This window comes from Leucoraja erinacea, chromosome 19 (genome assembly GCF_028641065.1).
Source record: "Leucoraja erinacea ecotype New England chromosome 19, Leri_hhj_1, whole genome shotgun sequence".
Classification (NCBI taxonomy): Eukaryota; Metazoa; Chordata; class Chondrichthyes; order Rajiformes; family Rajidae; genus Leucoraja; species Leucoraja erinaceus.
The window spans coordinates 35,205,129-35,230,390 of NC_073395.1; the positions used below are offsets into that span (position 1 = coordinate 35,205,129).

The 25,262-nt window shown below is 43.8% G+C and overlaps 1 protein-coding gene and 1 long non-coding RNA gene across 3 annotated transcripts in view; one reads left to right on the top strand and one right to left on the bottom strand.

Annotated features, from left to right (window-relative positions):
• mdm1 (Mdm1 nuclear protein) overlaps positions 1 to 15,263 on the bottom strand; it is a 39,696-nt gene extending 24,433 nt beyond the window's left edge. The window contains exons 1-5 of the mRNA XM_055650824.1: positions 15,095 to 15,263; positions 10,618 to 10,732; positions 8,306 to 8,697; positions 6,177 to 6,311; positions 1,572 to 1,770 (exon numbers count right to left, since the gene is read on the bottom strand). Of these exons, the coding sequence (XP_055506799.1) occupies positions 1,572 to 1,770; positions 6,177 to 6,311; positions 8,306 to 8,697; positions 10,618 to 10,732; positions 15,095 to 15,112 (859 nt within the window). The 5' untranslated portion in view covers positions 15,113 to 15,263. The remainder of the gene's footprint in view (positions 1 to 1,571; positions 1,771 to 6,176; positions 6,312 to 8,305; positions 8,698 to 10,617; positions 10,733 to 15,094) is intronic.
• Positions 15,264 to 15,299: 36 nt separating this feature from the next.
• On the top strand, positions 15,300 to 23,445 carry LOC129706487 (uncharacterized). Of its 2 annotated transcripts, none has more exons than XR_008725066.1 (3): positions 15,300 to 15,393; positions 18,631 to 18,738; positions 20,427 to 23,445. It is a non-coding gene; the product is annotated as an uncharacterized LOC129706487 (long non-coding RNA). The 2 variants fall into 2 exon arrangements; XR_008725065.1 differs by lacking the exon at positions 15,300 to 15,393 and adding an exon at positions 15,417 to 15,737.
• The last annotated feature ends 1,817 nt before the right edge of the window (positions 23,446 to 25,262 follow it).

Sequence of the window (25,262 nt, forward strand, 5' to 3'; positions counted from 1 at the left end):
AGGTACTCTATTGGCTCCATAATAAATAAGGCTGGTGACCTGTATCTTCCCCATTGCTCTACCTATTGCACTTAATTTTTGACTTCATTGTAATTATGTGTAGTATTATCTGGCCTGATTGGACAGCATGCAAAACAAAGCTTTTCATTTTGTACCATGGTCCAATAATAAATCAAAACCTCATACTGTCCTTTATTTTCATATAAAATATAACCTTTGTGGAGAGAGCGTAAGAAGAAGTAAAAACAGTGTTTCGATGAGAGGGATGTTTGTTTTTAGAGAATAAACAAGGAAAATAATATTTGCATAAATTTTGTTGATGTATCTCCTATACTCTCCAGGATTTTCATATATCATGGGTGGTCAATTATCCAATTTGAGGCAATATAGCACACTAAGCTTTAAGTCTACTCATTCCAGAGCTTGGAAGATAATTTTGCAGAGCAAAACACAACTGACTTGAGCAGTTTCCAGATACAGGGAGTACTGGCTCAATGTAGCTCTTAGGAAGCAAAGCCTAAGCTCTTTCAGAGGTGGGACATTCTTGTTTCTTTATCATATGCATGGGAAATGCATGTGACTAATATGTGCCTCTCCTGATTAGCCAGTAAGCCATCAATTCCATCATTTTAAGGATATAACGCTCAGCCACTTGGAAGCGGTCCACTTTTAAATCTTTGGCATCTGCCAAGGAAGCAGAGGCTGGTGATGGTTAAAGGTTGTTTTTTACCTGGAAGCCTGTGACTATGATGTGCCCGAGTCCTGCCTTCTTCCTGTATCCTTTGACGCCCTCACCAATCAAAAACCTAACAATCTCTGCTTTAAAAATACCCAATGCCTTCACAGCTATCCGTGGCAAGGAATTCCACAGATTCACAGCCCTCTGGCCATAGAAATTCCACCTCATCTCCATTCTAAAGGTATGTTATTTTATTCTCATTGGAGAATATATCACTATGGGGATTGTTTAAAAATAAGGGTGTCATCCATTTAAGACAGGGATGAGAGTTGTCTTTGGAATTCTCTTCCTGTGGTGGATGCGGAACCCTTGAATATTTTTAAGAGAAAGATACTGAAAAGGCATGCATGAAACGTTAGAATTTAATGCATAGTTGAGGTTACACACAAATAGGCCACAATCTTACTGAATTGTGGAGCTGGCTCAAAGTGTCCAGGCCTGCTCCTAATCCATGTTTTTGTATGTTTAACATGCTCGACCAAGGAGTGCAATTCCTGTACCCATGTATTCTTTATTTAAATCAAACTATTTCATCAGGCTTTTCCGAACATCAGCAACCCAAAACAGTCCCGGTTTTTCTATACCTGAAATGCTTTTAAACATTTGCAGATGATAGAAGTACAAATAGAAGGGTATTTGGACTGAAATGTTAACTGTTTCTTTCTGCACATATGCTGCCTGGCCTGCTGAAACGTGCTTGACCAGCTGAAATTTGCCTAACCAAGAACTAGAATTAATTCCGTCAATGTTTCCAGCTGGGGAAGGACATCAGAAGCACAACAAAGTAGACACAAACATGCTGAGAGATTTTCAGATTTTTCTTTTTGTTGACCATTTAAAAAATCAAGCAGGCAATATACAATTACCTTCAGAGGAGAAAGGCTTCCCATTTCACACACTAAAGCTTTCTCTTCAAAATCTTTACGCAAGCGTGGTCCTTTAGGTGGTTGCGTACCTCTAAACTGACTTGAATATTCTGTTTCACAGATCTTCTTACCCTTTTGAAGTGCCTGAGATTTGGTATGAATAATCTGAAGAGGGATAATATTTCTTAATGTTACCAATAATAATTTAGACTGCACCATGTGTCAAGAATTTTTTGAATATATAAACAACATTCATATGCGTAACTATAAAACTTTTGTGGAGACATGAGATAGACTAACTAATTCAAAAGCTGTTGACATAATATCAAATATTTTTTTTGTTTGATCTAATTAGAAAGCTTGACAGAGTCTTCTTCCCTTGTTAGTGCATATCAAAGTCATCACATTATTCATTTAGATGACACAACATGTGTTCTCTTAAGACATTTGTACAGTAAGTCAAATGAAATGTATTGTCATATGAACAACTAGTTGAGGTACAAGTATAATGAAAATCTGGCTTCCTGCAGCATCTGGCACATAACCCAAAAATAGACAAAACTACTTACACATAAATTCTAGAAAAAAATGAATAGAAATACTGCAAAAAAATATTAATGCCAATTAGAAAATAAGGCCACGTTAGGAAGTGGTATGTAGTGAACCTTTGATGAGAGAGGATTAAATTAGAAACAAGGAAATGGCAGAACAGTTAACTGAGTACTTTTGTTTAAGAAGGAACTGCAGATGCTGGAGAATCGAAGGTTACACAAAAAAGCTGGAGAAACTCAGCGGGTGCAGCAGCATCTATGGAGCGAAGGAAATAGGCAACGTTTCGGGCCGAAACCCTTCTTCAGACGTCTGAAGAAGGGTTTCGTCCCGAAACTTTGCCTATTTCCTTCGCTCCATAGATGCTGCTGCACCCGCTGAGTTTCTCCAGCTTTTTTGTGTAACCAACTGAGTACTTTTGTTCTGTCTTCACTAAGACATAAACAATCCCCAGAAATACTAGGGGACTGAGGATCGAGTGGGAGGGAGGAACTGAAGGGAATTCACATTAGTCAGGAAATGATGTTAGGTAAACTTTTGTGACTGAAGGCAGATAACTCCCCAGATCTGGATCCCCGGATAACTCTGGATCCCAGAGTACTCAATTGAATTGAATTGAATTGAATTTCCTTTATTGTCATTCAGACCTTTCAGTCTGAACAAAATTTCGTGCCTGCAGTCATACATACAATAATACAATAATAGACAACAGAACAGACAGTAAACACAAATTAACATCCACCACAGTGAGTCCACCAAGCACCTCCTCACTGTGATGGAGGCAAAAATCTTAGGGCTGCAGTCTCTTCCCTCCTCTTCTCCCTCTGCGCTGAGGCGATACCCCACCGGGCGATGGTAGATCAGTCCCGCGGCTCACCGAGCTCCGCGAACGGGCCGGTTCAAACACCGCGGCCCGGGGTGGTCGAAGCTGCCGCCCTCCAGTCCAGCGGACGCAGCTGTTGACGACGTCGTCCACTGGCCCGCGGCCGAACCCCGGACTCAGGCCGCCGCCGCCAGAACGCCGTCTCAGCCACCGGAGCACCGTTCCAGCCCCGAGCCGGGTCGCCCTCACGTGAGCATCTCAGCCCCGCGCCAGGCCGCCCTCACGGGAGCGCCGTTACCCTCGAGCTGGGCCGCCCCGACGGGAGCGCCGTTCCACCCTCGAGCTGGGCCGCCCTCACGGGAGCGCCATTCCACCCTTGAGCTGGGCCGCCCCGACGGGAGCGCCGTTCCACCCTCGAGCTGGGCCGCCCCGACGGGAGCGCCGTTACCCTCGAGCTGGGCCGCCCTCACAGGAGCTGGGCCACCCTCACAGGAACTGGGCCGCCCCAACGGGAGCGCCGTTTCCCTCGTGCTGGGCCGCCCTCACGGGAGCGTCACAGCCCCTCACGGGAGCGCCGTTCCAGCCCCGAGCTGGGCCGCCCTCACGGGAGCGAGCCCAGGGCGAGTCCTGACAGGCTGCCTCCGGAGCCTCGAGGTCGCCAGCTCCGCCATTAGGCCTCAGCGCAGACGGAGGCAGAGAATGGGGATATGACAAAAAAGTTGCATTCCCCCGAAGGGAGAGACAGCAAGCTCTGTTTCAACCCACCCCCCCCCCCCCCCCCCCCACATAAACACAACCTAAAAAACCAAAAACATAGCTAGACAAAACGAAAAAAACAACACAAAAAAGTAAAGACAAACGGACTGCAGGCGAGCCTCAGCCGTTCACCAGCGCCGCCACTTCCGGATTTGTCCAAGGAAGTGGCCCTAGAAATTATGGATGCACTGGTGATCTTTTCCAATGTTTTCTCGACTCTGGATCAGTTTCTGTGGACTGGAGGGTAGCCAAACTCAACTTTTTAAGAAAGGAGGGAGAGAGAAAACGGGGAATTATAGACCAGTTAGCCTTACATCGGTAGTGGGGAAGATGCTCGAGTCGATTGTTAAAGATGTTATAGCAGCGCATTTGGAAAGCAATGACAGGTTCAGTCAAAGTCAGCATGGATTTATGAAGGGCAAATCATGCTTGACTAATCTTCCGGAATTTATGAGGATGTAACAAGCATAGTGGATAAGGGAGAGCCAGTGGATGTGGTGTATCTGGACTTTCAAAAAGCCTTTGGCAAGGTTCCACACAAGAGATTAGTGTGCAAAATTAGAGTACGTAGTATTGAGGGTAGGGTATTGACATGGATAGAGAACTGGTTGGCAGACAGGAAGCAAAGAGGAGGAATTAACAGGTTCTTTTCAGAATGGCAGGCAGTGACTAGTGAGGTACCGCAAGGCTCGGTACCCCAGTTATTTACAATATATATTAACAATTTACACAAGGGAATTAAATGTGACATCTCAAAGTCTGCGAATAACACAAAGCTGGGTGGCAGTGTGGGCTGCGATGGGGATGCTATGAGGCTGAAGGGTGACTTGGATAGGTGGGGTGAGTGGGAAGATGCAGTATAACGTGGATAAATGTGAGGTTATCCACTTTGGTGGCAAGAACAGGAAGGCTGATTATTATCTGAATGGAGTCAGATTAAGAAAAGGGGAAGTGCAACGAGACCCGAGCGTGTTTGTACATCAGTCGCTGAAAGTAAGCATGCAGGTACAGCAGGCAATGAAGAAAGCTAATGGCATGTTGGCCTTCATTGCGAGAGGATTTGAGTTTAGGAGCAAGGAGCAAGTACTGCAGTTGTACAGGGCCCTGGTGAGACCGCACCTGGAGTATTGTGTGCAATTTTGCTCTCCTAATTTGAGGAAGGACATTATTGCTATTGAGGGAGTGCAGCGTAGGTTCACCAGGTTAATTCCCAGGATGGCGGGACTGATATATGAAGAAAGAATGGGTCGACTGAGCCTGTATTCACTGGAATTTGGAAGGATGAGAGGGGATCATAGAAACATATGAATATTCTTAAGGGATTAGACAAACTAGATGCAGGAAAAATGTTCCAGATGTTGGGGGAGTCCAGAACCAGGGGTCTCAGTTTAAGAATAAGGGGTTGGCCAAGAGAGTTAAATTTAGCTCTTATGGCTAAAGGAATCAAGGGATATGCGGAAAAAGCAGGAACCGGGTACTGATTTAAGATGATCAGCCATGATCATATTGAATGGCGGTGCTGTCTCGAAGGCCCGAATGGCCTACTACTGCATCTATTTTTCAATGTTTCTATGTGCAGGTCAGTTCAAAGAACTTGATAGTTGTAGAAAAGTTGCTGCTCCTGAATCTTTACTTTGTGCCCGAAAGTAACACCAAGAAGAGGGCATGGGCTGGATGGTGGGGATCCTTGATAGCAGATGCTGCCTTATTGAGCCTTGTGCAGATGCTTTCGATGGTGGGGAAGACTGTGCCTGTGATGGATCGGGCTGAGTCCACCACTCTCTGCAGAATCTTGCATTCCTGTTGACTTATTTAAGATCTTTATAAAATCTTCTCTCACCACAAGTATTAACAGTATCTGCATACTTCCCCCTCCATAACTACCCTTCTCTATCTCTCTGCTTTAATACAGGCTTCACTAATGCTGGCTTCCATTACTTCCCAGATGGACTATTCACATTCTCACACTCCTATTCCCAAAAATCCCAAATGAGCAGACAATAATTTGCTGCCACATCCCAATTTACACCTCCAATATCTAATCACTAAATATTCTGAGCTCCTAACCCATTGAAACCTTAAATTTAATATTTTCATGTAAAGTCTCTCCATGGCCTTGACCCCAATTTGTAATCTCACAAGTGTCAGATTCACAAAAAAACAATGTTACATTTAACTTCTTAAGTTTAATTTTTTACAATGTCAACTTGAGTCTCCTCTGCATTCTGCACTCAAATTAGTTTGTCATTGATTGTGACCCAGACTTTAACTGTTTGCACAATGCTTTCCTTACATTCTCCATCGTAGGATCATCCATAAAACCCTTGGGTTAGCATTTGTCATCCTTTCTAAAGTTAACTGGTAACCTTGGACTGATTATACTCTTCTAAGGACTTTTCTCAAATAGACTGCTCAATGAAATATGAGGCAAGATAGCGAATACCTGCTCTGCAGTCAGTAACGGTGAATTATTTATTTGACTTTTCCAATCAAATTGCCGTTGATACTCAGAGCTTCTCCCTAAACTCTTCTGTGGTGCAGTCTTCAATCCTGCTTTCCTCTGGAGTGCATAGCTAACCTATAAATAACAGCAAAACATCTTCAATATTGACAGAACGGTATATAGAAATTCATGAAATTTTATCAGAATTTTATCAGTGAATATGAGTTTCTCATAATTCCTCAGCACATATGGGGAATCTGCTTACTGACATTGGCCCTGAACCAAGTGGCACAGCAGTGACATGAACGTAATTCATTTCAAAGAGGAGGAAATACTAGGTAATTTATATTTTTGATTTGAATTATTTGTTTTAATTGTTCATAGTATTTTGAATTATATATTTTTAAATGTTACTTTTGAACTACTTTTTGCTGAAACAATCAGGACCATCCAGTTTGTCATTAACTTTGACAACCCTCCCTATCTGTTTAAAAAAAAGGGAGTGGGGAATGGGGAGAAATGTGCCAACAGATCTGCTGTAAAAATGATGGATACCTCTCCATCTAGGATTTCCGCCCATGTGAGAGTGGTCAACAAGCCCGGTCCATCACAGTCTCATCATTTCCTTCCTTGCAGTTCATCTTTACAGTGTATTGCATCAGAAAGGCGGCAAGTATGGTCAAGGATGCCTGCCCAGTTTCCCTTTTCTCTCTTTTACCTTCTGGGACAAGACACAGGAGCTTGAAAGCCTGGACCTTTAGGCTCCTAAGTTCTTTCCCATGGGTATCAGAACCAATTGCCTTTCTCACACTCCCTTCCCGGAGCAGCTGCCGCATACTCTTACTCACAACTCTACATTATTTGGATATTCCATTATTTTGTTTGTGCACTTCAAATCTTGCACCATTCTGCTCTTTTGCAATCGTTGTTATATTTATTGCTGTATTTATCTTTATTGTATGTATACCATTTATTCTGTGAGGATCAGGTGAGCAAATAGTTTCATACACCCTAATATACATGACAATAAACTATTCTAAATCTGGATCTGTACCAAACTGTTCACAACTTCTATCTTATTTTTGGCCCTGGGATGAACTTCAGACTACGTATGAATATTATTAAGATTATTTACTTCCATCTTCATGACATAACCCAATTCCACCAGGTGAGGAGGGGCCTGCAGGACCAAAAACAAGACCTGTCAAAGGGCGGGTGAGCTCCTAGCGAGCCAATGGCCATCCACACTTCAGCAGAAGTTGCGATCACTGTCGTACATAGCATTGTAAGGCACCGTGCCCGTTGATGTTTTCAACTATGATGATGGTGATGATGATGATGATGATGATGATGATGATGATGACTAGGACATCAGCTCATCTGTTGTTGATATTTTTACATCTGTGTTTTGTTTCTTTCAGAATCAATAACCCTAAATCATAGGTGGTTGGCCTTGATTTATTCTAAACTGTGAGACGTTGCCACATGTTTGCAAACACACAAATCCTATTCCCAATCAGATCTCTACTCACTATCCTCTATAGCTCCTGATTAAGCAACCTGTGAACTAGACATTTCACCCAGCTTTTCAAACTATTCCTTAGTTTTGCACCTTCCAATCTTTGTCACCTTCTCCACACTTAAAACCCTCAAAGAAGTTAGTGCCCCATCAATTCTAGAATTGGACTATTTCAATTCTGTTCACTCTACTCATAACAACCTTGCTTTCTGCATCCACAGCTCTAATATTTGCATTCTTGCTCAAACTACTTTATCTCGCTCCTCTTTGTATTAAAATTCTAGACAGAGATATTCCTCTTTGATCAAACTTTTGATTGTTTGCCATAACAATCATTTTAGTATCACATTCACAGTCCGCTCTGTCACTTTTCAAATCCCAAAATATGTCATGAGTATAAGCTATTTTCACAAAGCCAGGGTTCCCCTATCACATAATATATTGAAGATGTGGATAAATAAAACCATTTCATCATAATATTGTAAATTATTTTAAAATATGTATATACGTTCCTAAAATATTTTGAAAAAATGTCAAAAGGATCAGAATATGATTACATTTTCATTTTGGCATTCAATGAATCAACTCAATAATCATTGTTTCTACTTACATCAGCACCAACTGCCTTATCCACAACATTCTTCCTACATGATATATTGTTGTCCTTTGTTTTCTGAGCATCTGTAGCCAATTGCTTGTTTGTGGCCGCTGTTGGTTCTAGCACTGAGTGCAAATGACAGTCTGCAGACCACGATCTGGGCACTTTAGGCTTCCGAGGACCATCAGGTGTTTTGCATTCTTTATGGCTCACTTGACTCTTCTCAATTACTCTTTCATTGACTTCAGAAGATTGCAACTTCACTTGTTCACGGAAATTTGGTATTGGTTTATTAAATGTATTGCTTGTTTCACTATTCCCGTCCCATTGAAAAGATTGTGAAACTTGAGGTCTGTAATATGGCACTCGTTTCTTTGAGATAAAATTTGGTTCCCTAGTATTTCCTAAAATACAAATAAAAAAGGTATTTAAAATCCTTTTTACTGTAACCATTTTAAATTATACTATTTCACGCATTACTGCTTAGGCTAATGTGGGACCTGCAGATTCTGCAACGGGTGGGGCAGGTGATGATTGACCAGTCAGGCAGGCAAATAGTTTGGTAACTGGTGTGCTCTTTTGGTGTTTAAATGAACTTATGTCCCATCAATTGCATTCAGGATTCTCAAAGGCTGAATACTACTTCTCCATTGTGTGTGCTTATCGGCCAGGGATTCCTATAAGTCGATGTGGTATTATTCATATTCATGGAAGCTTTGAGAACATCCTTGATTTTTTTCCCCCCTGCCTATCTTGCTACGACTAGCTTGGAATAGAGTGCCTGTTCTGGCGGTCTGGTGTCAGTCATGCATACTCCATGGTTTATCCAACAGAGTTGACTAGGCTCTCAACATTGGGGTTACTGGCCCAAGTCTGAATACTGACATTGTTTGATTAATCCTTCTAATCCATTTGCAGAATTTCACACAAACACTATTATTGGTATGTCTCTGCCTACAGTAAGACTATGTTTCAGAAGCATACACGAAGGCCCAATCACTGCTGCCTGGTATACCTTTTGTGACAGGTTTGAAGACTTAATCTTCAAATACTTTGTTCCTCACAATGATCAAGGCCTGCAATGTTACACTGAAGCCAAAGATAAATTTCATTATCAATGGCGGCACCCAAGTTATGGGAAGTGGTCCATGTATTTGGATTAGGTAAATTATTGTCACGTGTACCGAGGCATAGTGAAAAACTATGTTTTGCATGCTATTTAAATAAATCAGATATACCATGCATAAATACAATCAAGTCAAACTCAAGTACAATTTATTCCTGGGTCTCACTGTAGACCTTTTTGTCAGAGTTGTGCAGTGTTATGTAGTGGGAGAAAGGATACTAAAGAGTCTTTGTTTTGCTGATATTAAGTGTAAAGTATATTTCTCACGTGTCACGATATGTCAATGATGGCTTAGAAAGCGGCCTTCAACCTGCAGCAATACAAGTGTCATCTGCAAACGAGCTCAATTAACAAAGATGGAGTGATCTTGATTCTGGACAAGGGGTGACGTTGGTTGCAGTTTCCCATGTGTCCTACAAATTCGCTTTACTCCTGAGAAGATTACGGAGAGTCGGTTTGTCAAGGAAGACTCTCTCTAACTTCTACAGGTGCACAGTAGAGAGCATGCTGACTGGTTGCATCGTGGCTTGGTTCGGCAATTTGAGTGCCCTGGAGAGGAAAAGACTACAAAAAGTAGTAAACAGTCCATTCCTTCATCGGCTCTGACCTTCCTTCCATCGAGGGGATTTATCGTAGTCGCTGCCTCAAAAAGGCTGGCAGTATCATCAAAGACCCACACCATCCCGGCCACACACTCATCTCCCTGCTACCTTCAGGTAGAAGGTACAGGAGCCTGAAGACTGCAACAACCAGGTTCAGGAATAGCTACTTCCCCACAGCCATCAGGCTATTAAACCTGGCTCGGACAAAACTCTGATTATTAATAACCCATTTTCTGTTATTTGCACTTCATCAGTTTATTTATTCATGTGTGTATATATTTATATTATGGTATATGGACACACCTATCTGTTTTGTAGTAAATGCCTACTATGTTCTGTGTGCTGAAGCAAAGCAAGAATTTCATTGTCCTATACAGGGACACATGACAATAAACTCACTTGAACTTGAACATGGACAGCTTATAAGAGGTAAGGTGCAGCGATCCAAGAGAAGGATTGAGAAAGTTGTTGGGACTAAGACATAGCCTTGTTTGATACCATAGATTAAGATCAAAGCTTGGACAATAAGTTTGACGTGCAAATTAAACAACTGAATCAAATTGATCCTTGGGAAAAACATCATAGTAAAATCTTACCAAGCAGTTCCGAAGGGACACCTGCCCATGCTATTTTCTGTTTAGAATCAGGACTACTAGAGCGTGATCTCTTTGAATCGTTCCACCTGAAGTTACGCTTGTATTCACTTAAACCCTGAAGGAGTAAGCACAAAACACATCTTTTAACTGAAAGATCAAATGTCAGGCAAAGGGAATTCAGTTTCGCTGGACAAAACAAAAATCTCTTTCTCAAATTCAACTAACACAAAGAACCAAACTAAATTAAGTATTGGATTCAAATAACTAAATTAAAAGAGGTAAGTCTTTCAATGACAAACCCTTCAAATATTTGTGCAAGATGTAAAAAACGGAATGAATTTCATGAGTTCCAAAAACGTGGTACAAAAAATTACTACATGGTACAAATAATTAATTTGAAATAAGAGTTAGGATTATTATATCATACCGCAGCAGCTTTCACTCAACATTGTCTCCCAAATGTAGTAAGAAAAATAATCATTTACCGTTTTGTTGTACTGCTGAAGAAATGAAGAAAATGTTGGCCAGGCACAGGAGAACAAGGTTTTTTCCTGGGGCTGACCATATTCGTGAAGGGTTGGTAGCACGAAACATGTCACAATTTGCAAACATTATAGCACCTTTAAAGATTTGTTATTTCAAACATAATTTTTTGTGCTATAGTCTGTGGCACCTTTGCAAAAAAAATTATGGCATTTTAAAAATATCTTAACAGATTTGGCATTGGAAGACTTGCCACTTTTAAATCTATTATTAATAGAGCACAATTGCAGTCCCCATTCAACTTATAAAGACCGCGCTGCTCAGGAAGAAGCACACTGCCCTTTTTCTCCCACCAACCTTGACAGATGTTATCTTAGTCTCACCGTCATCCTGAGAAATGTCCCTGTACCTCCTACCATGCTTCCATCCAGGGACTTCAGCAGTCCTTCCAGATGAGACAGGTCCATGTGCAGTTTCTCTAACCTCATCTACTGCATCCGATGTTCATATGCAAGGGTTTAACAAAACATCGATGTTACCTCCTATTCATCGGCAAGACCAAGCATGGACACAACGACCATTTCGTCAAACACTTACGTTCGGTCTGCCAAAACCTACTGATTCTCATAGTGACATTTCTGTCTTGGGTCTCTTCCATTGCCAGAGTGAGGCCACTCACAAACTGGAGGAACAATTTACAATGTTTCAATTCTTTCTTCTCACATCTTTAGATCTAATCTCTAGCCTTTGATCCAACCAACACGCTACAACCTCTCCCCCTCATTTTCATCCACCTATTACCTGCCATGATTTGGCCTGCCTCTCCTCTCTTCCAGCTTTCTTCTGCTCCCTCCCGCTATCAGTCTGATGAAGGGTCCTGACCTGAAACATTACCTATCCATGTTCTCCAAAGATGCTGCCTGGCCCATTGAGTTACTCCAGCAATTTTTGTCCTTTCATCCGGAGGGATGGTGTTTTTAATTTCCACAATGCCCACGACGGGTGTTTTCAGATTCCCATCCACACCACAGGATGCCTTTCTTATTTTCTACCACTCCCAAAAATCTATCTCCAATTTCTCCACCATCAAAGGAATTGTATTTCTGATATACCTTTTGATCCTGCTACCTCCTCAAGTATGATCTAGACGAATGATGGCTGCACTAAATGCCAATTTTATTTGGTAATTGACATGATCACTCAGCTCCCAAGAAAATACTCTTTACTCCTATTCTTCTGACTGTCCTGAAACTAGTAAATATGTCACTTTACTGCATGCCCCTGTTTCTACAGCTCCTGACCTAATTCTCCATTTGATGATGCAGCTTTATGAAAGGCAATTTGACAACCTAAATCTACTGCATTACCATTTGCTATTCTGTTGCCTTGTAAATTGTTTGCTGATAAATTTGCTTCTACATATGCCAATTTCCTTCCTAATCTGTAGATAAAAACCACCCTGAACCCTCCATAATGCTGATCCATTCATAATCTTGATATCAGTTAGAATAATAACATTTGGTTTTATGGACGATGTTTGTCTTCAAATCTATCGGTAATAAAACTTTTTGTAAATCTGATGTATTCTTCCACCTTTCAGTCATTACCTGATTTAATTACTTAATATGGTATAATGCAAAGATTAAGTACAATTGACATGAAAAATATTTGAGTATAATCGGTTGCAACAATCCCCTTTGGGACAAAACATCAAATTAAAATTATCATCAGACCTGAAGTAACACCAGATGGCAAGTATAAATATAGGTCTTACGCTGCATCAACAGCGTTGAATCCTTTCCAGGCCTCAGTGTAATCCTGAGAGGCTATATTGTAATCAGTTTCATCTATTGAAGCAGAGCTTTGCAGGATTAGAATCAGAATCAGAATCAATTTATTTGTCATTTGGACCCCTGGAGGTCCAAACGAAATGCCGTTTCTACAGCCATACATAACACACAAATAGACCCCAGACACAACATAATTACATTTAACATAAACATCCATCACATAACTGTGATGGAGGCCAAATAAACGTATCTCTCCACTGCACTCTCCCCCCCCCCGATGTCAGAGTCAAAGTCATAGCCCCCGGCTGGCGATGGCGATTGTCCCGCGGCCATTAGAGCCACGCCGGGTGATGCAAGGTCGCACACCGGGTCTTGATGTGGGAGCCCCCGGCGTGCGCTCGCAGAGTCCGCGGCCATTCCAGCCGCGCGGGGCAGTGGTGCTAGGCCCCGCTCCAGGAGCTCTTCGATGATTTGTCCCCTCAACTCGGGCGGGAGATGAAGGGCCGCCGAAACATTACCTATCCAGCCCCGAAAAGCGGTCTCCCTCCAGGGAGCCGTGGGCTCGGCGCCGTCGTCCACAGACCTGTAGCGACCCTCCGACTCTCCAGCAGCAGCAGCAGCAGCATCCTGCAACAACAGCATCATCAGCAGCAGCGCTCCTCCACCGCTCTGGACCCGGCCAGCTCCGCGACGGTGAGGTGAGTCGACACCTGAGTCCCCGGTCTCTTCCTGTTGGAGGCCGCTCCTCGTTACGGCCTCAACGACGACTGAGACCCGACGAGAAAAGGTCGGGTCTCAGTGCAGGGAGAGATTCAAAAAGTTTCCCAGTATAGGTTATTTTTAAAAGCAACAACTGAAGAGCGGCACAGTGTCCCCCACAGCTTGTGGAGTTGGTGCCTCACAGCGCCAGAGACTCAGGTTCAATCCTGATCTGGAGTGCTGTCTGCGTAGAGTTTGCATTTTCTCCCTGTGACCATGTGGGTTTCCTCCAGGTGCTCCAGTTTCCTCCCACATCCCAAAGACAAGTGGGTTTGTAGGAGACTGGGTATCGACTGACATCTATTACAAACTTACCGTCTCCCACAGTTATCTGGACCACAGTTTCCCACCCTGCCCCTTGCAAAGATGCCATTGCCAACTCTCAATTCCTCTGTCTCCACTGCATCTGCTCCCAATATGAGGTATTCCATATTAGGACTTCTGTGATGTCCTCATTCTTCTGGGAATGTGGGTTCCTCCCTTCTGTCATAGATTGAGCCCTCACATGAGTCTCCCCTGTGTCTCATGGTTCTGCTCTCGCTCTCCCTCCCCGCAGAAGCAATGACAGTTTTCCTATTCCTCACCTTTCACCTCACCAGCCTCCGCACCCAACACATTAACCTCCGACATTTCCGTCACCCGTCACCTCCTACGGGATCCCACCACTAATCACATCATCCCATCCCCAACCTTTTCGCCTTCAGCAGAGACCACTCTCTCCACAACTCCTTGGTTCACTCAGTCCTTCCCACTCAATCTACTGCTTCCCCAGGTTCTTTCCCCTACAACCACAGGTGATGAAACACCTGTCCTTATACCTCTGCCTCCTTTCAGATGAGGCAGAGGTTCACATGTACCTCCTTTAAAACAGTTTTTTCCTCCAGAGATGCTGCCCGACCCACAGAGTTACTCCAGCACTTTGGTATAAACCAGCATCTGCGGTTCTTTGTTTGTACACTTTAGAGTGTATAGGTTAACTGGTGTCTGTAAATTGCCCCTAAAGTTCAAGGGGTGGACGGGAAAGTGGAAAACTGTTTTTCATTTCCACGTCAAGAACAGAATTTGTTCTTGGCATTAACAAGAGAGTCCTGCCAACGGTTTGCACACCTAATCATAGCAGGCTCTGGAATTCAGCACAGGTATTTTGAACTGGGATTATTGTCACTAGGTGAGCAAAGCTCTGGCACAGCGAGCTCCTGTGTTTATGCCAAGAACAAGTTCCGTTCCTCATGCCGTGTATTTCTCCAGAGCAAAACCGTGCTGAAATGTCGGTGCCCACAAGTTTAGCAGGGTGTGGAAAGCCGGGATCCGCTTGGATCACTCCTGGTACCTGCAGAGACCCTCACCGGGGACCAGGGGACAGGGGGAGGGGGGGGGTCCGGGGACCTGCGGCCGCCAGGAGGGTAACGATCACCAATAAACAAATGTAAGAGCGGCGATCTTACCTTGAATTGGACGGGCATTGTGGAGGCAGGCTCGCCGTGGCTGCCGGGGTGCAGTGGGTGCTGCCGGTGCCGGGATCACCTCAGCGCCGTCGCCGCAGCCAAAGATCCCACAGGAGCAGCGACTGTTTCCCCGCCGTTTCCTTGGCGAAAGTTTGGTCGCGTCCCTCGGCGCGCGCATGCGCGAAGGGAGAAGCGCGCGGTGACCTCTCCGCCCATCAGCCCCCTGGTCGTCGGGCTGGGAGACCCCGCAGCAGCGGCGGCGCCACAGGGTTGATCGATCAAAGATTATGGAGGAGCAGGTGATTATAGATTATAGATTATAGATATAAAGATTATAGAGGAGCCATAATATCATCTATGGTCGCGGGAGGCGGCCCTGATAACGGAGTTGTGCCCTACGCTCCTCGCCCGCCACACGTCATAGAAATAACGGCCACCACAGCTGTTCATTGTCAATGTGTGGGGAGGAACTCAACTGCAGATGCCAGTTTAAACCGAAAATGCTGGAGTAACTCAGCGGGAAAGGCAGTATCTATGGAGGGAAGGAATGGGTGAAGTTTCGGATCGAGACCCTTCCCCAGCTTTTTGAGTCTATGCTCATAGTCAATCAATGTACTGATGTAAATAACCACTTTTCTGCGAGGTCAGTATATCATTAGATCCGCGACATCAGTTCTAGAGGATCAAAGTGAAAGGCACGGTACATCCCAATTGGCTGAACAAACAACATAAGTGAAAGTTACATTACCCGGGAAGGAGAAAGCTGCTCGTCACAGAGCTCATGCATTAAAATCAGAACTAAATCCTGCAATATGGATACACAAGAGACTGCAGACGCTGGAGAGTAGAGTAAAAAGCATAATACTGTTGAATGAACTTACTTGGTCATTCAACATTTGTGGAGACGAATGAAACATATAAACAGAAAATAGGTGCAGGAGTAGGCCATTCGAGCCTGCACCGCCATTCAATATGATCATGGCTAATCATCCAACCCAGTATCCTGTACCTGCCTTCTCTCCCTTTAGCCACAAGGTCCACATCTAACTCCCTCTTAAATATAGCCAATGAACTGGCCTCAACTACCTTCTGTGGCAGAGAATTCCAGAGATTCACCACTCTGTGTGAAAAATGTTTTCCTCATCTCGGTCCTAAAAGATTTCCCCTTATCCTTAAACTGTGATCCCTTGTTCTGGACTTCCCCAACATCGGGAGCAATCTTCCTGCATCTAGCCTGTCCAACCCCTTTTTTGTAATTTTGTAAGTTTCTATAAGATCCCCCCTCAATCTTCTAAATTCTAGCGAGTACAAGCCGATCTAGTGAGTACAAGCTGAGCATTACTATCGGCATTACTTACCCTTCATCTAAACTACGACAGTCAACAACGACTGTCCATTTTTCTCCATCTATGCAGGGTCGGATTTAGATGAAGGGAGGCTCTAAGCCAGTGGTTCCCAACCTTTTTTTGGCCATGCCCCATTAATCACCTCTAAAATCCAGATGCCCCCTCCCCCTTGCTTTCCCTTGAGAGAAAACGGAGGAAATAGATATTATAAGGGTAACTTAGCAAAAGCTCTTTGAATCGCATTTCTAAATCCAATTCAATAAATAAGGTTCTCCCATGACCTCGCGCGCTTCGTGCGACGTGCATGAAGAGCGATGGCGTGGTGATTATGTAATAACTACACAATAAAGACCTTTTTTACCCCCAAAAAATTATTTACTCAAAATAACATCTGAAACATAAACTACATATGTTTACCTGATGGAAAATCCAAAAAAAATAAAAATCGAAAATTTGGACCCAGACCTCCTCAGGATCGCTCAATGGCCCCCTTAAAAATCAAATCCTGGGGGCGTACGCCCCACGTTGGGAACCACTGCTCTAAGCTATTTCACTTGTGAGGACCCCCCCTCCCAATCCCCCACCCTCACCCCCACGACTAGAGGACCATGATTACCTGACAGTGACAGTGTGACACTTTTAGATCCTACTGTATGTTGTCATTAAACAGTTGGTTTTAAAATACATATTGGATTCACCTGGATCGCCGTTGGAAGCTCTGGAGTATTGGGCCTGCTGCTTCAACATCAAGGAGCTGTGGTTTGTGAATCTCCGCCCAGCTCAGCCTGTGGACTTTGGGAGCCGCGCGGTCTCCAGTAGGAAGTGGCCAATTCGTAAGTCCAAGCCGCTGAGAATGTTCTCCCGTTCCGATGTGGGATGGTGACCCCAAATTTCATTGCACCAATTCGTGCATGTGACAATAAGTGTCTCTTAAATTGAATGTGTAATTTTGAGAAATAAAGAAACTTGAAATTCACTAAGAGCAAAAATGTTTTTTTTTCTAGCCTCCTTCATAGCAAAATCATCCAGAAGTTCACCAAGATCTGTTTGTCTAAGTTTGTCACTCTCAATGCACAGAATGCTCATTGCAGACAACCTCTCTTGAGACATTGCGGACCTTAATTCATTTTTAATTCTTTTGAGTCTTGAAAAAGACCTCTCTCCTGAGCAGTTGGTGATCATTAAGCTAAGAAACAGCTGCAAGATTGCTTCCACATTAGGGAAGGCCATCTGAATTGTTTCCTTGTATATTATTTGATAACGGTCTTTATGAGACAGAGAGTGCTCTTCTCCATGGCTTTGTCTCACGTACGAGTGAAAGTGCAAAAATTCATCAGTAAGTTTCAGGTCAACATCGGCTGGGTATGTTTCCATCAACAGTTCAACACCTTGCTGAATTTCTTGCTTAGATGCGGTCAGATTAGCAAGAAAGGACAATTGTTGTGCAACTTCACTGTACACAGTACCTCTTTTTAAATTGGTTTCAAGTGCATCTAGTATAGGAATAAAGGATTTTATCCTAAACTTATCTCTTGAAGAGAGTTTATCTAAAGCATCAGGACTAGGTGCACTTCCATCATGTCCTTGCCATTTCCTTACTCTTTGTCTCCCTGTGACAGTTCTGTAGTTAACGTCTGGTAAGTTGGCATTTGCTTGTTGCTCAAGCTAATTAAAATCTTCTGTAATTTTGCTTACAAAATCCTGAAGTGAACTGTACAAACTTGCACAAGTACTCAATAATAGTTTGGATTTCTGAATGGCTTTGTTGACCTTGTGGAAATGACCTAGCAGACGGGTCCTAAAATGCAGCATAAACACAAATTCCAGTTCTTCCATTTTCTGCAAAAGATTGTTAACTTGAAGCCTGGTATCACCCTTCACATTAACATCAGAGTACAAATGACTGAGGGCATCAGTGATAGCGCTGTAACTTTCCAAAATAGCTTCTGTGGCTTTTGCATGTGCCTCCCACCTAGTGTCTGACAAATATTTAGGCACTGTTGACTGAGGTTGCAAAAATGATTTTAGAACTGCCCATCTCTTTGTGGAGGATGAAAAGAAGGCATAAATTTCATTGATAATGCCAAAACAATTCACTGCATCAAGGCAGCAATCAACAGCCGAACGGCCCACCAAATTTAATGAGTGAGCAGCGCATGGAATAAATCTTGCAAATTTGTTTTTTTCAAGGATTTTTTGCTGCATACCCTTGTACCTACCAGCCATGTTGGCAGCATTGTTATAAGACTGCCCTCGGAAGAAGAGCTCCAAATCGCGGCAGGCGCGGAACTCATTGAGGTGGGGACGGAGGGGAACAAAGGCGAGGCCTCTGCTGCGGACAGACCGTTCGTAGCAGAGGGGGAGGTTAGGGGGGATGGTGAACACACGACAAGGATGGGGGTTGGGGCCAGAGGAAGGCAGGTGAGTGGATTGAGGCCGAGACGATGTCTGGTGGGTGGTCAGGTAGTAGGGGGGTATGAGGTCTGTAGTGTGGGTGGCGAAGAGCTGGAGTCACATGGTTTGAGGGGAATGGGGAAGACCCAGTGGAACAGCCACTGATGTTACCAGAGGTTCCAGGGGGGGGGGGGGGGACTAGCATCTTGTCCGAACATTACCATCTGGTCAAACTCAGGGGACAAGGAGTCTCTGCAGAGTGGAGACTTCAGGCCCGAATGCACTATGGGAACTTCACTCACCCCCCTGCAGGAACTATACAACAGGAGGTGCAACTCCAGAGCAAACAAAATCATGAGAGACCCCTTCCACCCCTGCAACGGACTGTTCTAGCTGCTACGGTCAGGCAAACGGGTCCGTTGGATGCGGTCCCGACGGAGAGGTTGAAAAGGAGCCCCTTCAGAGGCTGTGGACTGGGTTAACTATAGAAATCACAGAACGTTCTGCCTTCCATTATCCTAGCGGGTGTTATGATTGTGTTTATAATTTGTTTGGTTGTTTTGTTTTTGTCTTTTGCACAAAAGCCGGAGCCTTATCACTTTCTTTCACTGAAGTATGTGTAGGCAGGTAAACGGGCACTTGACAAAGAGCTGGTTCTGACATTTGAGGGGAAAAGACCCAGTGGCAGCCGCTGATGTTACCAGGGTTGGGACTCGAACACTCCTGACTGTTGAAAGGACAAGGGTCAGAAAATACTCAGGGAATATGTCAAAGCGTTTTATACTTCAGGCCTTGGTGCTGAGAGGGCCGGTAAGGCGACAGCCCCCTGGAGGGCGGTGGAGATCTCGGGAGGTCCCTAAGCTTAAGCTTGCTCAGCTTATGCGTAACTATAGAAATGACCATTCTGCTTATCGTAGCGGTTGACAATGTTCGGCCGAGTTCCTCCAGCGTCTGAAGTGTTGGTGGGATTTGATATGTGAAATGTTTTGATGCAAGGTACGTTTGTTGACCAAATAAAGTTTCACATCCGTGGCATGACAATTGGTTATTTAGCTACTTTGTAAATGTTTATAACATTTGAGTACTGATTGCATTGTGTATGGCCATTCTTTATCCATCCAATCAAATGAATAAATGTGCAGGATTAGACTATTTTAAATATTCACAATATAAACATTGGTTGGAATACAATATAGAGTATTCAATATTTTGTTCATCAGGAATATAAATCTGTATAAACTTTGACAAATTAAGTCATTATGCAATAATATAGGAATAATGATAATTCAAACACATGGTACACATTCAAACGTGTACCAAAACAGAAGGAGCAATTAATACCTTAGTATTGGATTATAACAATGAATATTTTAACATTGTACAAACTGGGCTGTTATTAATTTATTATAAATTATCAGTTTGCTCCAAGCTGATATTTATATGTGTAATTGCAAATATATTTCAAGAACATTATTGCTATGAATTTTATGCTTCAATATTTAGTAGTTAGAAAATGCCTATGAATAAAATGTTAATATTTACCTATTGTAGATCAATTCTTCAAAGCCTTTGGCATTGGTTGTGTTTTTCAGTGAGACTGCTTCAATCTGGTTGAAGTGCCATGCAATTGTTAGATTTTCTGGAACACTTCATGAGTCCACTATAGTTTGCACCCCATTGGACCTTCTTCTTATGCAGACTCGGGTTCAAGGTGATTGTTTTTACTCTGGTTCTGCGGGTTCTGAGGTGATTGATTAAAGCCACATGTAGGATCCAAATCTTTGCCACTAGTAGAGAACAAGGTGTTTCATGAGGTGGACGGTTTATGGAAGAGGTGTCCTCCCTATGTCACGTCATCCAAAAAAGGCTTCCCAAAAGGTTCTAGGTTCCCAGTGCTATTCGAGATGCACCTTCTTTATTTTGAGCAATAATGGGCCAAGAATTTCCTCAAGTAACTTTTTTTAAGGCAGCTTTGAGAGTATCCTTGAATTATTTCCTTGCCTTCCTGGTAATCTCTTTTTGTGATAGATCTTGGAATAGATTATCTATTACAGGAGTCCAGTCCCAGGTTTGTAAATAATGTGGTGTGACCATTGGAGCCAGCAGGATGTGATTAGGTTTGGCCTGGGAAGAATGCAGGCATTGCTTCTCTTACCCTACCAGTGAATGTGGTGGATTCTATGGAGATAACATTGGTGCTACTTCCCAGTGGATTACAATGTCTGCTGTAGTTAGTCTTTGTCCTTGAAATGTACAGGCAAGTGAGGATCATTGGTGTTCAGTAGATCATGTGCTCTCTGCTGATTTAAGATATTTTCGTTGGTACACTGGGCATGGTGATTAATTTTGCTCGCGATGCTTGACTCATTGAGAGGAGGCCCCTGGATTACATTTCTTCCAGGACTTCTTCATGAATCTTCTATTGTCTTAGGTTTGTTGGTAGAATATTTCCATTTTGTTGATGTGTGATCCAAGGCCAATTATTTTGCCCACTTCATTGATTGCAGAGCAACGAGTTGGTGCTTGGCCACTGCCAACAGGCAAACCCCACCTGCACACTGAAAATTGGGTAACCATGGCTCTGGAGTGAGACAACATGGGTTGAACGATTTCCCATTCATCTTGTAGTTTAACTCTAATCCAGCAGGTAGCAAAGGGTGCAATATTGTAGCACAAAAGATAGTGTAAACAGTTTAAGCAATCACACAGCATTGAACCTGTCATTAACTGGGATTAGAATTGTGTTGGAGTCATGGATTAGAATAATGGTTTGCAAGCCACCAGTTAGCAAAAGTTTAATGCAGGTGAATTTCTAAGAGCAGCTAATATGGAGCAGCATTTTCCAAAATCTCTTCCGATTTAAAGAATGAAAGTTTTATAAAGCCAATAAAGGACATGTCTCGTTCTTGCTGCAATTTTTTTTTCCTATGTTATTTGGTGTCATCATTTATTTCCATATGGACCAAGGCCCCGTGATCGAGATGGAGGAGGGCAAGGGGTGGGAGTTAATCTTTCTCCACTTAGTTTAAAGATAGATGTATTGGGAGTACATAATCAAGGAGGACTTTTGCAATGAATTCCCCTGCAATTATCACAGCCAGATTTACCTCTGTTCTTGAAGTTGGTTATGGCAACAATGTGTCTCTGAGGCTTCCTCTTACATTCTCCACTTCCCAAGTGCAGCTGTGAATTTGTGACCCGTTCCTCTCTGTCAAATATGAAAACTCGCGGGTCCGGGGGGAGAGACCGCTTCCTGGAGCTCCCGCAACGCGACTTCTCCAGCCCGTGTCGCGGGGTTGGAACGACCCGGAGCGGGGACGTACATAGCCCGGCGTGGCTTCATGGCCGTGGGACATTCCAGCGCCCGCCGGGGGCTCCAACATTGTGACTTTTAGACGGGAGCGGGGCCGTAAATCGCCTGGCACGGCCTAAAATGGCCGTGGGACTTATCGCCCACCTGAGGCTTGGACATCGGGAGAGACATGGAGAACAGGGGAGAGAAAAGACTTTGCCTTCCATCACAGTGGGTTCACTGTGATGGATGTTTGTGTGAATTAAATTGTGTGTATGTCTAGGAAATTGTCTTTGTATGACTGTGGAAACGGAATTTTGTTTGAGCCTCACTGAGGCTCAAATTACAATAAATATTGTATTGTATAACTTCAGCAGGATTAAATGGAATTCTGAAATGTTGATGCATTTCAGGTGATATGTAGACCTTACAATTTATCAGACTGGGATGGCAGCACAACTGGACTAGATTGTGTGGGATGGAATGGAGTCAAGGACACTGGCGTTAAGGACAAAATATTGGATACAAATCTTTTTGATGCTTTGAAGATTCATGAATGTTTCCAAATGTCTGAGATGTAGGAGGCATTCAAATCGGGTTCAGATTGGCTATGTATGAGTTTTAATTAAAAACCCAAGCAGTTCACTATTGCAGATTCTGTACCAGGTCTAAAGGACACAAAGTGCAGGAGTAACTCAGCGGGTCAGGCGTCATCACTGACGAACATAGATAGGCCTAACCTGGCATTGATTTAATGGGCAGTTTCCTCAGAATAAGTGCTAGAAAATTTAGCACGGTTGCGGCCGTCAAACAGAGTCCAGCAACAGATCAAAACTTGGAAATTGGTGACTGAACCTACCCAGCAGGTTTGGGCGTTTGCATTCAACAAGGAGTTCTGAACCTGATGATGCTTATAAACTGCAGCCAGCAGTTCCAAGAAAGTTCCTGCCTTGTCCTGGACCTGTTAACGTAAGGTGTTTAGCTTAGTTTGGTTTGGCTGAGAGTAGAGAAACAGGCACTTCACCACACTGAGTCCAGACTGATTATCAATCACACATTCACACTGGTTCAATGTTATCTCAATTTACCATCCACTCCCTACACATTAAGGGCAAGTTTACGGAGTCTAACTAACCCTCAAACCCACACTTCTTTAGGATGTGGGAAGAAATCAGTGCACCTGGAGGAAACGCGTATTCAGAGGGAGACTGTGCAATCTCCACACAGACAGCACCCGAGGTTGTGGTTGAACCTGGGTCTCCATCTGCGAAGCAGCAGTTCAACCAGCTGTCCCACTGTGCCACCCTTCAATATATTGAGATCAATTACATAATTCGTTCATAAGAGATAATTGCTGCATACTCGGTCCTGATAATTTCATACCGCTGGGGTGTAAACTACCCTCCATAGATGCTGCCTCACCCGCGGAGCTTCTCCAGCATTTTTGTTTACAAGCGAAATATGGAGTGCTGCTCCTCCAATTTGTAGTGGGACTCACTCTGGCCATGGAGGAGGCCTAGGACAGAAAGGTCGGATTCGGAATGGGAGGGGGAGTTGAAGTGCTGAGCCAGTGGAAGATCAGGTTGGTTAATGCAAACTGTGTGGAGGTGTTAGGCGAAGCGATGTTGAGAAGTTGACACCTACAGCAGCGGATGCAATAGATGAGATTGGAGGAGGTGCAGGTGAACCTCTGCCTCACCTGGAAAGACTGCTTGGGTCGAGGTGGGAGGTAATGCGACAAGTGTAGCATTTGCTGCGGTTGCAAGGGAAAGTACCAGGGGAGGGGGTGGTTTCGGTGGGAAGGGACGAATTGACCAAGGAGTTACGGAGGGAGCAGCCTCTGCGGAAAATCGAAAGGGGAGGAGATGGGAAGATGTGGCCAGTGGTGGGATCGCGTTGGAGGTGGCGAAAATGTTGGAGGATTATCTGCTGTATGTGGCGATTGGTAGGGTGGAAGGTGAGGACAAGGGCGACTCTGTCTTTGTTACGAGTGGGGGGGATGGGGAGTGAGAGCGGAGCTATGGGATATAGAGGAGACCCTGGTGAGAGGCTCATTTATAGTCGGAGAGGGGAACCCCCATTCCCTAAAGAATGAGGACATCTCCGATGCCCTGGTTTGGAACACCTCATCCTGGGTGCAGATGCAGTGTAGAAGGAGGAATTGGCAGTAGGGAATAGAATCCTTACAGGAAGCAGGGAGGGAAGAAGTGTAGCCCAGATAGCCATGGGAGTCAGCCCAACACCTCACAGTTCACAATAACCGACCTGATCTCCTGGTTGCTCAGCACTTCAACTACCCCTCCCATTCCGAATATGACCTTTCTGTCCTGGGCCTCCTCCATGGCCAGAGTGAGCCCCACCACAAATTGGAGGAGCAGCACCTCATATTTTGCTTGGGGAATTTACACCTCAGCAGTATTAACATTGACTTTGCCAATTCCAGGTAGTCCTTGCTTTCTCTCTCCTTCCCCTCCCCTTCCCAGTTCTCCCACAGCCTACTGTCTCTGCCTCTTGCTTTCTTCTTCCGCCCACCCCCACATCAGCCTCTCGACCTGAAACATCACCTATTCCTTTGCTCCATAGATGCTGCCTCACCCACTGAGTTCTCCAGCATTTGTGTCTACCTTCGATTTTTCCAGCATCTGCAGTTCTTTCTTAAACTGTTTTGATAATCATCTTCCATGACCATATGTGTGTCATTCATATGTCCCTACAAGTACTTCCAAGTTTGTTGTAAATATTTTATTGGGTTGAAACCCATGAACGGAGAACATGCATTGTCTTGGGCTATTCTGAATGAAATTCAAGAGTGGGATTTAATCTTGAACGTAGTAAACATTTAGTTTGGGAAAACTCTTTGAATATGTATAAGGCTCATGTCTTCATTTCAAGCACCAGCAATGATACCAATAAACGAATTGGAAAGAAACCCCATGCCAATAGCTGGAAATCCTCCATGGAGTCGATACCCAAAACACCCAACTCTGACTCCTTGATTTCTCATGTATCCGACCCCGACCCCAAGGTATAATAATTCTAAATCTGCTATGATGACATCACACAAGATGGCATTTCATAAGAACTACATGAATCGTCAGGCTACCTTTAAAACCCATGTCCTTAAAGTTTTGAGTCT